Here is a 14441-nt window from a genome sequence, read left to right on the forward strand (position 1 = left end):
AGGAAAACAAGCTAATTTGTAGAAGTCCTTGGGACTGCCGAATTCACTTCATCACAATACTAAAATACATTTGTAAAAAGCACAGCTGCCTCGAACACAATGCCAATGGAGAGCAGCTCTCTCTCACTCTTGCATATCCTGATCCTGAAGCCGGTGGATTCCTCGTGCAAAAGCCTACGCACATCCGGGAGCGCCGGAAGTGACGTTATTGGTCTGCGGCAAGAACGAATACCGTGAGGGCAATGGCCATAATGGACGTTGGATCGGGATCAGTCTTTACTTTTCCAACTACACTTCCAAAGCATCACAAGTTCATCGATTCCAGCGTGTATACTCCGGTAAGTGCTGCAGCTGCTAGGTAGATGTTAGTCCATCGGGGCAAGCTCCACGGATCTGCACACGCCCATATCCTGGGTCAGCCCCCCGATTCTAGCGCAGCTGCCTTCCTTAAAAAAGAGCCGCAGTCCTCCGCTGTCGGTCCCAGCTGCTCAGTTTCCGTCCCAGACGAGCTTCCTCATTTTTCGGAAAGCACGAGTTTTCAATAAGTGGGCCAGACGCAGCTCCCTGCAGATAAAGAAAAAAGGACAATTTCTTTGGTTGATGTGGCACCCGATGCGTTGGCTGCACACTTTTCCAAGCTGAGAGTGTACGCCTGACCGGTGACCGGGTGGCCCACTAAGATAAAGGTGTGTGCTTCGTGTTAGTGTAATGAATGCGTTGCGTGTGTGCGTGCGTGATTGCGTGTGTGTTTGATGTTTGTCTGTATCAGCATGCCTGCTTGTTTATGCACCTTTTGTGTTTGAGCATGTGTATTTTGTGCATGTGTGGTAGTGCGTGCCTGTGTAAGTTGTGGAAAATTGCAAAAAGCCTAAAAAATGTTTTACAGCAAGTTCTTCGCCGTAAGGAAAAATAAATTACTGCCCGTGTATTAGGTAGCTAAAGTTTTCGCTTAGTGTTAGTTCGGAAATTAACGCTGGGTACAATGTTGAGATGATTTCTTCTAAATCATGTGACATTCTGCATTTCATCTGAAATGTATCTGTGTCACAAGCACATGAGATTCTTCAAGAGAGATAGGGACACGAAGTACAGCATAAGGTCTTGTGATAATCTGGGACAGTTCCCTCTAAAACTGCCAGGGGGAAACCAAAACATCACATCATACCAGCCTCACGCACGAACAAGCAAAGCAAACATGATGAAACACTGGTCGCATATACATTTAATTTTATTTCCCATGACTTTTAGTACAGAGATATACAACATCGGTTGTTTCCTATATGGATGCCTGAAAGCATTTAACATTTTATTTGCAGCTTATTTGCATAAAGCAAATGTGCAAACGAAGAATATGTTCTGAACAGTAAAACACAGGGAGGTGGAGCGTCGACATAGGAAGGATGAATTGCAGAACCCACTCCCTTCTCCTGTGAGATGCAGGCCTCGCTTCAGCCAATCAGATTTCTGTTGAGAAGGCTGCAGGCTCCTACTATACTAAGGCCAACAAAATGGCCCCTAATACCGATAGAGCGGAAACGACAGACTCTGGCCAAATCGGTATAAATAGAGATGTAGTAGAAACGCGGCTTGTGGTATTAGAGTGTGTGATAAAATTGATAACACAAGTCAAAACAAATGAGCACCTTTTAGCAGGCGAAGTCGCGGTTCAAAAGTGAATATTTGCTAGGGTACAGCCACTGCAGTTGACAAAAGACTTTCCTCCTGCCAAAGATGCTAGTCAGTTCACGGCACTAAATTCAGGAACTGCTGGCACGTACTTCCGTTATCTGGCTTTCGTCAGGTCTCTAGAATAAGGCCTATGCAAACGTGAAAATGTATGCCTTCTGAAAATTAGTTAAAATTATATGAAATGTAATGAAATCCACTTATGTTGGTATCTTGCATGAAAATTGAATGTGTGGGTGGGCATAGCTCACGTTCAAAAGTCATGAGATACACTCGAGCTGCACACAAGAAAATGTCTCCTACGAGACGTTTTCTGCTTCAGTCAGTATAAACTGCGAGATTTTGTAGCCACAAAAATGGATAGAATGTAGCAAATGTCATATAACCCGAAATTTGGAAATTTCACGAGCATTATAAAAAGTTTTCATGTGCCTTCCAGCAACAGTAGAGTACTGGAGCAGCATACAATTGTCTCTTCCCTCAATAATATTGATGAGGCCTTATGCATTCATGAGATACAATGTAACCAGTAAGAGAAGAAAAGCCTTTGCCGCCATCTCTGTCGTAGGTTGTATCGAGCGCATCAGCTGGAGAAGCACGAGGGAATTCCCGGACTAAAACACTTGAGCCAGAATACTCCAAAGAGATAAAACACGGGTTTCCATCCCCAAGCCTTGGCGCCGCCATACAAACAGAGCAGAAGCCTAACTACTGCATCTATAGGAAGAACACCATTTAAAGAACTATTTCATAAACAAACTAAAGTAGTGAGAAGATATCGCAGAGGCTAAACACAAAGTGACAAGAGGCAAAATTAATAATGAAGTGTCACCGCTAAGGAGTTTAAGAAGAACCATTCTTGGAGCTGCAAAGCATACACAGTATCGTTATCCTGAACCTATCCATACCTATATAGAACTTCATTCCTCCAGCAACTGAATAAAAATCACATCCAAATATAGATTGTGCAGCTACGAAAATATTCAGAAAACAACCTAGCAGTAAACTACACATGCAGCAGACGCCACAAATCCAGTTTATATGCTATAGAATCTAATAAACTAAGCTTCTATTGATTAAGAAAAGAAATATGCAGAATTCCTGAGGAAGGCGAACGGCCGAAACGCGTTGAAAGGAATAATCTCTGCGTATTGTTGAATGTTTTAAATATTTTCTATTGTACAGTATTCAAAATGTATTATATGCAAAAAAATGTGTTTAAAAATAACTAAAAAACATTACTATTTGTACATATGAAAGAACAGAAAAAAGAGTCATAAAAAAAGATAAAAACCAAAAGATGAAATATAATTAAATAATTTGAACAATGAATATCTGGTAGAATTATTGATTTAAATAGCGTCTAGTTTACTCAACAGACATTATTGCTAGTAACCTGACCTTTTCCTTCTAAAAAAAGTAGGTTGTAACTAGCTACATGATTTGGTGCAGTTTCCTCATTTCGAAAGACTCTACACTAGTGGCATAACAAAGGCCTCTGGAGTACAGGGGGTCCCGAACTCCAGGGAGCCGCTCAGCACAGTAATGTGGCCTCAGAGCTCCTGAGAAAGTCTGGAGGGCAGCCTCTCAATGTGATCTGCAGGGGTCTCACCTCAAGTTTCATTACGTTATTGCTCCACACTATATACAAACATTATTCCTTCATTTAAACTTCTTTGTTATGTAACTTCACCTTAGTGTGTCATTTCAACTGTTAATTTCACACCCTCCTTGATCCAAGGCATTGCCATACCATGAATCCACATTCCAATAACAAAGCCGTGTGCATCAGAAGGAGAAAAGGACCCCTTGTGTCATTACAGCGCTGCTCACTGAGGAGCATAGTGCCAAGGCACAAATAAGTCTGCTTATCCCTTTTTCCGATGCAGGCTTTTTCTCACGAGTTGATTTTTCACCCTTACTTGCCACAGTCACTCATTTATGCTTGCTGGATGACTTTCAATTTGATAACAAGTGCAAAATTCCCCCAAAGATGACCCCGTCTGCCCACTACCACAGATAATTTACCCATCATATCAACGTCTTTAATGCATCCTCTGTCACTTGCCTCTCTCCTTCGCCCCCTCTCTCCTTCGCCCTCTCTCTCCTTCGCCCTCTCTCTCTCTCGTTCTCTCTTTCGCTCGCGCTCTCTCTCGTTCTCTCTCTCCTGCGCTCTCTCTCTCTCCCTCCTTCGCTCTCCTTAAGAAATCAGGAAACAAACATATCTATTTTCTCTTTAGAGCCAGCCTGTGTTAAAAAGGAGAAACAAAAGAATAACCATTTCTCCACTCTCCTTGTATCAGATAAATCAGATAAGTACCTATGTCCTTCTAAATATGTATACCATCATCCTACCATATACCAGATAGATGAGGATTCTTTGGTTAAATATATCTTTCTTCTCTCATTGTATTCTGTACAGGACGAGAGGCCGAAGAAACTCTGGTGCGAAGAAACAGCTACACAAGCATGTACCTCTGGCGAGGGAACACAGAGGCGAAGGAACCCGGAAGAAGATATCAACGACCTGGGAGAGGAAGACCCGCGTGTCAGGGCTGGAACATGTCAGAGGTGTCCAATCAAGGATCCACAAATTCCTGACTGCAGGACAACAGGACCCGAACAAGTAAGTCAGCAACACACAGGGAGTGCAGGAAATGCTAGGCAGAGCTGTGACTTATGCAAAGCACATTCTTGTCCCGGACTTCCCAATTTATTCACACTTCACTCCACCCTGCTCCCTGTCTGCAAATGGAGAGGGTGCGACTGACAATGCCCCTACCCTGCTGTCCTTGAGTCTGAGTATGGAGCTCTGTGCCTGAGCCTTGTTCTATCTAATGCCACTAATGGTGTGTGTTTAGGGCCTTGTTTTTTGTGAACCAGGTTTTCTGTAATTGATTATGGCAAACTTCAGAATTACTTCTTTTAGATGCTGAAAGGAGGATGTAGCGTGGATCCTTGTTCAACAAATTTGAAATGATTTAATAGTTGCAGTAAGGCAATTAACATTCAGTCGAGCTGGGATTGTGACAATTCATTATACATTGTGTTGTATGTTTGCATATGTGAGGTTGTATCATAACTGAACGATGACTCCATCATTGCTTAACAGCTGTCTGCAAAAGAACAATAAGAGCAATGGGGGTGCCTTGTAATTTCTTAACAGTTTGTGCTGATCTTGTGCTACAAATGGCATGCAAATCTGGCGCAAAGCCTTGAGTTGGGATTTCATTTGTAAATCTGTAGGTCCAAGTGTGAGGTTCTCAAACTGGATGAATGAGTGATAGCAAACTGCACTTACAAACTATACTGTGCTCGCAGCTTTTATTTAGACTGGATCAACTCCCTAATAATTAGATCAGTTGGTCCTGGTCCTAACACTTGGTTTTAAGCTCCTATTTTGATTTCTGGTCACTATGCTAGTTTCTTAGACAACTGTTTTCCAAATATGATAATTGCAAGTACAGTTCAGACTCACCCTGGCTGCCTCAATGATGGTTTTGTAAAAAAATCTGGCACTGATTACTTTCTGTTTGCAGAGGAAGCTTGCCCGCGTCTAGTGAACAGGACTATGGCCCATGCTTGTTTTAATGCATCTACATTTGTACAGTCTTTATCAAGTACCCCAGCATTTCAAAAGGGTGAAAGAGCCAGAGAAGACACACTGCTACTTGGGGCTAGAACTGTCATTGTGGACCAGGGGCTCATAGTTCATAAGGGAACTTTTTTTTTTTCTTCAGCTTCTGGCCCCCTCTTCATCAATGCTTTGCTCTAAGCTGTGCCAAACTTTGACCAAGTGGCCTTAATGTTTCACTTAGGAACCATGTAACCCTAACCATATCTCATCTGGCAGACTGTATGAAATAATGGAATTGGAACTTTTGATAGGCAGCCCAGCCGTATTAAAAACCATAAATAATGGTGGGAACATGATACTGATGTATGTTATTTTGTTTTTCCAGAGTTTATGAAGTCTGTGTGCAGTGCCAACGGCTGGTCATCACTGGACAACAGAAGTATTAGAAGGAAGCTGGCTATAAAAATTTGCAATGCCAGAAGAGGATTAAGGAAATCTCCACATCTAGAATCAAACCATGAAGTTGCTGGTTTTCGTTGAGCTATTTGTTCTTGTTGCATTAGTCTGGCCTTTCTTCCCCGGATCTTATTTTTTTTCTGGATGTTTTCTCTTGTTTGGTATCCTGGCCCCTGTGGGGCCAAATATGTGCTTTAGATAAATAAAATTACATTGAAACCTCCCTTTTGATATTTTTTTTCCTTTACCACTATTTTGGTTAGTGTTTTGCAAATGGTCACCATGTCAAACAGCATCCGATAATGCTCTGTACCTCTAAATAAGGCAAATCCCAGTGAGTCAGGAGTATGGGAGTAGTGGCACGTGTTAAGCTGATCTGAATGCAAAGGTATAACATTGCTGCAGGCCACTTCTTTTATATAAAGGTGCTTGTGGTATTTCTGCAGCACAAACCTAGCCAAAAATAGCAACTTGTATTTTATACAAGTGTCTACCTCTCACTTTAGAGTTTAAAAAGTAATCTTTCCAATGCAGGAGACCCTCCGGGTATGTAGCGCGCTATATAAATTCTTTGACTTGACTTGACTTGACATAATCTGAGTATTAGGACCAGATTTAGAGACGTTTTGTGTCTGGTTTGCTTGAGTTTATAATGCAGACCTGATTCAAAATTTTCGGGATTTGCAAACAAGAGCAAATTGGTATTTGGTACAACACATCCGAAATGGGAAAAGTTTCACTTTTGAGTACACATAGTATTTTTTGGGTTATGGAAGGGTACCCTTCCATTACAAAACCTAAGTACCAGAGTAATTGACTTCCATCCTGAAGCGGTTATAGAATCATCCAGGGATAATCATCAGTCATCCTTAAATTGTCTAGAGCCCATCCAGGAGTCATTCTCACTCATCCTGATGTTGTCAGTTAGTATTCGTGGAGTTGTAAAAGGTAATCACTCCCTGTCAGTGGAAGTCATCAGAACACCATCCTAGCGTAGTTTTTGTGATTACAGTAAGAGTCATCAGAACACCATCCTAGCGTAGTTTTTGTGATTACAGTAATAGTCATCAGAACACCATCCTAGCGTAGTTTTTGTGATTACAGTAAGAGTCATCCCATTTAAATAATCAGCCCTGTGGGCAGACTTCAGGATGGCCTGGGATGACGTCCCCAGGAATGGCTGGCTGAAGCCATCCAATGACTTCAGAATCACTCCAGGATGATCTTCCTTTTTGACTAGGGTATATATAGCTTTTAGGCTTCAGTTCTTGCTCCGCTTGTTGTTCCTGCGTGTTTTCTCGCCCTCAGTGCATATTATTATTTTTCTTTTTTGATGCTCTTCTCATTAACGGTCCATTTCTTCACACTGCTCAATAGCAATGCCCCGTTTTAACTGTGGCAATGTTAAGCAGCCTGCTAATTTGTCTATAGAGGACCATAACCAGTTCAGTGTGCTACTAACTAACATGGAAGAAGCAAATCTTGAACTGGATGCAACGAATGGGGGTGATTCTTCTGTCATACCTCGCTCAAATTCCAATTCCAAGTCAACCACTAAGATACCATCTGTTTCTACCTCTGGAAAGCGCTTAAAGACAAACTCTCCTCCACCAGTGCCTCCCTCTTCCTCCATCTCTATGGATCTTTTTATTGGAGGATATACGCTCCCTCAAGGCTTACATGGTGGAAACAAATTCTTGTCTACAGAACCTTGAGGACAACGGGTTGACAATGGAACAAAAAGTCGTAGACCTTGAACGAGTGGATTCTGTTCAAGCAGTTACTGACCAGGTCCTTAGTAGAGCGGGTAGTAAACACTGTTACTCCCTAACCTAATGCACAGCTGAACCTTTGTATTTGACTTCTAATGTAAATTCACAAAGACCCTTTACTCAATTTTTCATCAATTTCTTATGGTTTTATTTACCATACTCTCTTTTGATAAACATATTATTTTGACATATGCTTAACTTTTCATGTTATTCATATCTGAATTAATATCAGTCATTTCCTATACATTTAATCTTTGGTGTGATATGGATCACACGTTAACACAGCCCATAACAATTGTAAACCGACGATTGAAGGTTTGATTGGCCCGATGCATTTCGGGACCCTGTCCCTTCTTCGGGGGCCTGCCTGTGAGGAAAGATATATATATACTTCTTTTTTCACTTTATACATATTTACATTTGCTGTCCAAGCTAATAGGTTAAATAATAATGACTGTGTCAGTAAACCTGCATTCAGACTATGGTGGTTGATTTGGAACTTAAAGTGTCCTTTGAATTGAACAGCAAATGTAAATATGTATAAAGTGAAAAATGAAGTATATATACACTCAAGTGCTGAATCATTCGCTAGAAGAGGCAGAATTCCCATCCAGCTGGAAGAACGCCACAGTCAACCCCCTTCTAAAAAAAGCAGGCTTAGATATCAACAACCTGGCCAATTACAGACCCATATCCCAACTTCCCTATCTGTCGAAAGTTCTAGAGAAACTGGTCAACAGGCACCTGGCCAGTTTTCTCGAAACTAACAACCTGCTGGATATCACACAAACAGGTTTTAGGGCCAACAACAGCATGGAAACAACACTCCTGGCCGTGCTTGACAACATCAGAATGCATGTAGACCAGGGGAAAACAGTTGCCCTAATACTGTTGGACCTCTCGGTGGCATTCGACACCGTCCCACACAATCTGCTCCTGGATACCTTAGCATCTAGGGGCATTAGGGACAGAGCACTGGGATGGCTGCGGTCTTTCCTATCGGATAGATCACAATCAGTGCACTTGGGCAAGTTCTCATCCCCACGCCGGAACATCAAAACGAGGTCCCACAGGAGGCCTCGCTAAGCCCTACTCTGTTCAACGTTTTTGTGTCTTCCCTGGCTGGAATAGGCAGAAAGTGGGGTGTTGAAATCTGTTCCTATGCCGACGACACTCAACTCACTGTGATCTTGGATGAGAAGAACAACCCTAAGGACAGGCTTCTAAACTGTCTCTCTGATTTGGCTGAATGGATGCACAAGCACTGCCTTAAACTAAACGCAGACAAATCAGAGATACTGCTGTTTGGGGGTCACACTCAACTGTGGAAGGACAGCTGGCGGCCAGAAGCCCTGGGCACTCCACCTGCTCCGACACCAACAGCAAGGAATCTTGGAATAACAATTGACACCTCTCTGTCCATGAAAACCCATGTAGCTGCCATATGCGGTAAAGGCTTTGCAATACTAAAAATGCTTAAAAGAGTCTTTCCCTGGATTCCAATAGAGTGCAGAAAGATCCTAGTCCAGTCTCTCTTGATGAGTAGGCTGGACTATGGAAACTCCCTGTTCGTAGGCATGGCAGAGTATCTCTTCACCAAGCTACAAATGGTGCAGAACGCAGCAGCCAAGGCTATCTGTATGAAAAGAAAATTTGACTCGGCCAAGAGCTGTCTGCGTGATCTCCATTGGTTGCCAATGAAGCAAAGAGCAACTTTTAAAATGATGTGTATTAAACATAGAGCACTGCACAAGACAGGCCCTCTCATCCTCAGAAACAGGATTCAGTTCTATGCTCCCACCAGGAACCTCCGCTCGCAATTATCGGCACGGGCAAGAACCCCTCAGGTAAAGAGAGCTAGGATGGGTGAGCGAGCCTTTTCCCACATCGCTGCAATCAAGTGGAACAAACTGCCTATGGCCCTCCGACTCACAGAATGCCACTTGGCATTCAGGAAACAACTGAAAACCTTCCTCTTCCCCCACCCTGACTAATCCGCCCGACCTATGCCAACTGTACATGCACTTTAGTAATCATAGCGCCGTGATATCCCATTGGGAAGATTGTTAGCGCTTTACAAGAAATAAAATACAAATACTGCTCCAATCCTATCTCTTCTATTCCAGCTTTCTTACATCAGGTGGATTCTTTTTCCCAACTGTCCGGTTATCGCTGAAAACTCAGACAAATGTGAGATTCTACCTCTTAACCTAACATGCCTTAAACATGATTTTGCTCCCACTGGTTTTTCCTGGCAACCCTCCAAAATAAAATAGTTAGGCTTGTGGTTTTCTTCTAACATTCCTGACACCCTGAAGCTTAATTTTGACTCTATTATCAAAACCTTATCCACTAATATATCCGCTTTTTCTTTCTTTGTGGGGTAGATTCGACTTTATCAAACTGATGCTCTCCCCTCTGATTTTGTACATTCTTTCCATGATTCCAGTCCACATCCCAGGTTTCTATTTTAAGAAGATAGACTCTCTGCTTTCAAAATTTCTCTGGAGAGATAAATCACCTCGTATCGCATTATCCTCTTTAAAAGCGGACAAAATGTCTGGTGGTCTTAAGTTTCCTGATTTCAAATTTTATAATTATGCATTTTCCTTAAAACAATCATCTTGTTGGCTCTCCACAGATCATGGAACTCATCCTCCTATTTGGATCTCTCTAGAACAATCTTTTCTTTCCCCTTTCGATTTTACTGAACCTCTTGCTTTTACACATTTGATCCCATCGTTCCATCCCACGGTCATCTACCATACTCCTAAACTTTTTATTCCACTTTTACCTTCATCATACCCTTCTCCTTCCTCCCTGGATCGACAACCCATTTGGCATAATACTCTATTACGTGTTAAGAACCGCACCATTTATTGGAAGTCCTGGAGACTCAGGGGATTGTTTTGTATATCTCAACTACTATTGAATAATTCTCCTCTATCCTTCCCTGATCTTCAAAAGAAATTCTTACTACCATCTTCTTTCAAGGGTCAATATGCCCTTTTACTACCCGCCCTTACTCAATATCTTAAGTCTTTACCTTCTACTCCAGATTTGCCCTCTAGATGTTTCACTCTTTTTCCTTTATTGATCATTTCACCCTCTGCCTCCTCTTTATACCAGTCTTTACTTCTTTCTTCAGGTAGAGATAAAATGAAGACTGAACTGGCTTGGGAAATAGATTTAACGGAATGTTGGTCAACACTTCTTTAGGATAGGCTATGGCTTAAAATTCATAAAACTTCCCGACCTGCAAACACCTCTCAAACACTTTACTTTGTTTATCAACGACTTTTATTTACTCCGGCTAAACTAGCCTCTTTCTTTTCAGACTCTACACCCACTTGCTGGTCCTGTCCCTGAACACATGCTGACTTAAAACATATGTTGTTTGACTGTCCCTATATTTCTCACTTTTGGCAATGAGTTTGGTCCCAAATTAACAACATTTTTATCACTTCTATTCCTTTCTCCCTCTCCAATATTTTCTTGGGTTCCCTGTCTCCTTGCTGGTCTTATTCCACATCGAATGTTAAACTGATAGATGTGTTATTTGCAGTGGCAATCCATTTAATTACCTTCAATTGGAAGCACGCAGATAACCTCACCTTTAGAGCATGGTGGAATGCTATTTGTTTTCATCATAGACCAGCCGCAGCCGGCAGTAGGAGTACCTGCAGGACGGTGACGTGGGGAGGGGGAGGTGCAGGGTGGGGGATGGTAATGTAAGGATTATGAAGCTTCCCAGGTAAGTAAACATTTAAATAAATAAAATGAATTTTGTTGAGTGCACTGCATCACCAAATGCGATGCAGTGTGCGCAACGAAATTGTTTTATTTATTTAAATGTTTACTTACCTATAAAACTCCGTAATCCATACATTACTACCCCCCACCCTGCCCCTCCCCCTCCCCACGTCACCACCCTGCAGGTACTCCCACTGCCGGCCGCAGCTGTCATAGACTTGATACCAATTACGTTACTCCTGTCACCCTGTCTATTTAAAGAGATCTTTTGTGGCTGCCCTTGACTACATATCTTACCCTGATTTCCTCAGTCAACACTTCTGATGAAGTCCGTAAACCTCCATGAAAGACTACAGTATCTCGTCATGTCCCATTATTTCTTGTATTTCATCGCAATACTTGTTCCATATGCTTTTCATATTATATTGAGTTTCATTATACGCTACTGGTGTGCATCCAGTGAAATACTTGCAATTGTTACTTTCTTTATATATTTGATGATTTAAGATGTATACATTCCCTGTTTTTTCTCCCTCTTATCCCCCCTTTTTTTCCCTCCCCCTCTCCCCTTTGACTCCTTTTCCATGTTATATTTCTTATCATCATTTTCAGATGCCTTGTATCCTCTTGTACTTGTAAAATTTTCTTATCTTGTTATTATGGTATAATAAGCTTCAAACTTAAAAAATAATAATAATTCCAAGATCTCAATACAAACTTTAGCTTAGTATAAGGGGGTTTCCGTTCAGGGGAACTGAATCTTTCATGATTTGCCTCCAATAATCTTCAAATAATTACTGCTGGATCTGGTCCTTTTTGCAGGGTTCACCCTAGATGTTCGCCTTCTGGCATGAGGACTCCTTTTGTATTTAAATGACTAGTGATATTTAATCACCTACCCTGGACACTTGTCAACTCTGAAATTTAAATGTGTGTAATTTTTTATGCATGTAAATGACTTTTGATATTTAACCACCATGTCTTTCATTTTTCGGTGTATAGAAATACAATACGTAATTTCTGTTTGTTTTTGCAGGTGCTATTATATTTTTGAGTGTTAAAATTTAATTAAACAACGTTTAATTCTCCAAAACACTTAATGACACACGTGATTTGTTTTCATGTTGTGCTGGAACAAGCTATACTGAATCTATGGCAAATGGATTTACTTTTACTTTGCTTGTAACTCTGATTATGTAGGACTACCAATGCTGAAATTTAAATGTGTGTAATTTTTTATGCATGTAAATGAATTTTGATATTTAACCACCATGTCTTTCATATTTCGGTGTATAGAAATACAATACGTAATTTCTGTTTGTTTTTGCAAGTGCTATTATATTTTTGAGTGTTAAAATTTAATTAAACAACGTTTAATTCTCCAAAACACTTAATGACACACGTGATTTGTTTTCGTGTTGTGCTGGAAGAAGCTATACTGAATCTATGGCAAATGGGTTTGCTTTTACTTTGGCTGTAACTCTGATTATGTAGGACTACTAATGCAAAGCTATGGTGAGCCCAACTCTTCAATCCACAGCGACCACCAGTGACTACCAGCAATGCGAGACCTCCACTACACGCTACAGCAACAACAGACTACAGTGACTGCCATCATGAAGCTCTAGCAATGACCATCTGTGACGCTCACCAGATCTTCATGCTAGAGCTACAACTGTCCCCAATGTGAGAACTGCTCGTCATGCTACAGTGATGACCATCTGGAATACTTTCCCTACTCCTTGCGGCCTCCAACAAGCAAATCAAATTCTTCAAGCTGGACTTGCAGAAGGCAGCGTTTTCAGTGGGGCTAACCTGGTCCTTGTGTTCAGTCCATGCTCTAGCACGGACAGCCTGAACTTGTGGCTTTTCTCGATCTAGCACAACCATGTGACCCTGTGAGGTTCTTTGTGCTTTTGGCCTTTATACTTATCTTTAATCTTTGAAATTACATTTCTCCGCTTGTACTTCTTGGAATTTTGTAGTTTTGCTCTCATATTATTTATTCAAATTTGCTCTATTGTTCTAAATTTATTTGGGATTTTTCTTCTCTTGTGTCTTCTCTTTATTAGTGATTGTGTACTGCATAAATACTGTACAATTTGCCTTAAGTTAAACTTAACTACTTTTGGGCCAAGCTACCAGTCTACTGAGGGTTCAGTACATGTTAATTTAGTGACTTTTGTGGTCCACCCTGATAAAGACTGTGGTTGTTGCTTGAGTGGAACTTCCACCACTTTCACCCACAAACCAATTTCTTACACTTGACTTTGTATTTGCTATTTCGGCCGGCTGTGGATTTTATTGAATCATGTTGTAACCAGGTGATTATTAATTATGATTAAATTGAGTGATTTGAGTTTGTAATGTTGCTAATTTGATGAATAAACCTTTATGGTTTGAAAATATACTACTCTCTGTCATCCTTGTGGGGCAAAATATGTTTCACTGTTGTGGATGTGATAATGATCTGTTGATGTTCATTTGAGACATTATGTGAATATAGTCATGACTCGAAAATTTGTATAGTGCAAACTCCATTTCCCACTCCTTCAATATCATACCAAAGAAATAATAACGTTCTGATGAGCTTACTCATCTTTTGAAGGACTTACGATATGACCTTCCGTGGTCAGTCCAAAGATTGGTTTTCCAGTGGTGTGAATAGGAGAAAAGTTTGTTGAAATTATAATGGCTCATCCATTTTAGTAGTAGGAAATTGGGTTTAAAAACCAAACATAAAACCCAAAATGCTTCTACTCAGTATTTTGCAGAACTTCGAAAAAATTGTTTTTGACTTACACTCGACACAAGCTATATGTAATGAATTGGTAGAAACATCTATCTTCAAGCTTCAGCACTCATACACAAGTTTACATGATAAAATATTCAATTAAAGGAATTCATGACAAACAAAAATTGCATGCTGTATGGGGCAGGTTGGAATACTGGGCTTAGTTCCTCCATATGTAAGATAATAAACTGATTGTCGATAAACCCATTGGAGAAAGGAAGCTAAATTGATTTCTATCACATGAATTGTTTGTCATTGCTTTAACTGTGAGTTTGCTCTTAGGCCATGGTTGCTAAGCTGTGCTTCCTGTTTGTTTATCTTGATCCGAACATTATGTTGTCCTTTCTGAGGCAGTCTAGCTATCTCCAATATATTCTCTTAGGCGCACTGTTATTGCTAATGT

General features: G+C 40.9%; 1 protein-coding gene across 1 annotated transcript; it reads left to right on the plus strand.

Moving 5' to 3' along the window:
* The first annotated feature begins 238 nt into the window (after positions 1-238).
* Positions 239-5942, plus strand: LOC147718665 (uncharacterized). Its single transcript, XM_086966759.1, has 3 exons — positions 239-338; positions 4109-4312; positions 5649-5942. The coding sequence occupies exons 1-3, from the start codon at positions 243-245 to the stop codon at positions 5655-5657; spliced, it is 309 nt and encodes a 102-aa protein (XP_086822885.1). The 5' UTR covers positions 239-242; the 3' UTR covers positions 5658-5942.
* Positions 5943-14441: the final 8499 nt, after the last annotated feature.

This window comes from Lissotriton vulgaris, chromosome 4_1 (genome assembly GCF_964263255.1).
Source record: "Lissotriton vulgaris chromosome 4_1, aLisVul1.2, whole genome shotgun sequence".
Classification (NCBI taxonomy): Eukaryota; Metazoa; Chordata; class Amphibia; order Caudata; family Salamandridae; genus Lissotriton; species Lissotriton vulgaris.

What these genes read in the sequence shown, in the direction of transcription:
- LOC147718665 (XM_086966759.1), top strand. Translation starts at nt 243, where the DNA reads ATGGCCATAATGGACGTTGGATCGGGATCAGTCTTTACTTTTCCAACT. An exon ending in ATTCCAGCGTGTATACTCCG is followed by an intron (nt 339 to 4,108) that starts GTAAGTGCTGCA and finishes TATTCTGTACAG; the next exon opens with GACGAGAGGCCGAAGAAACT.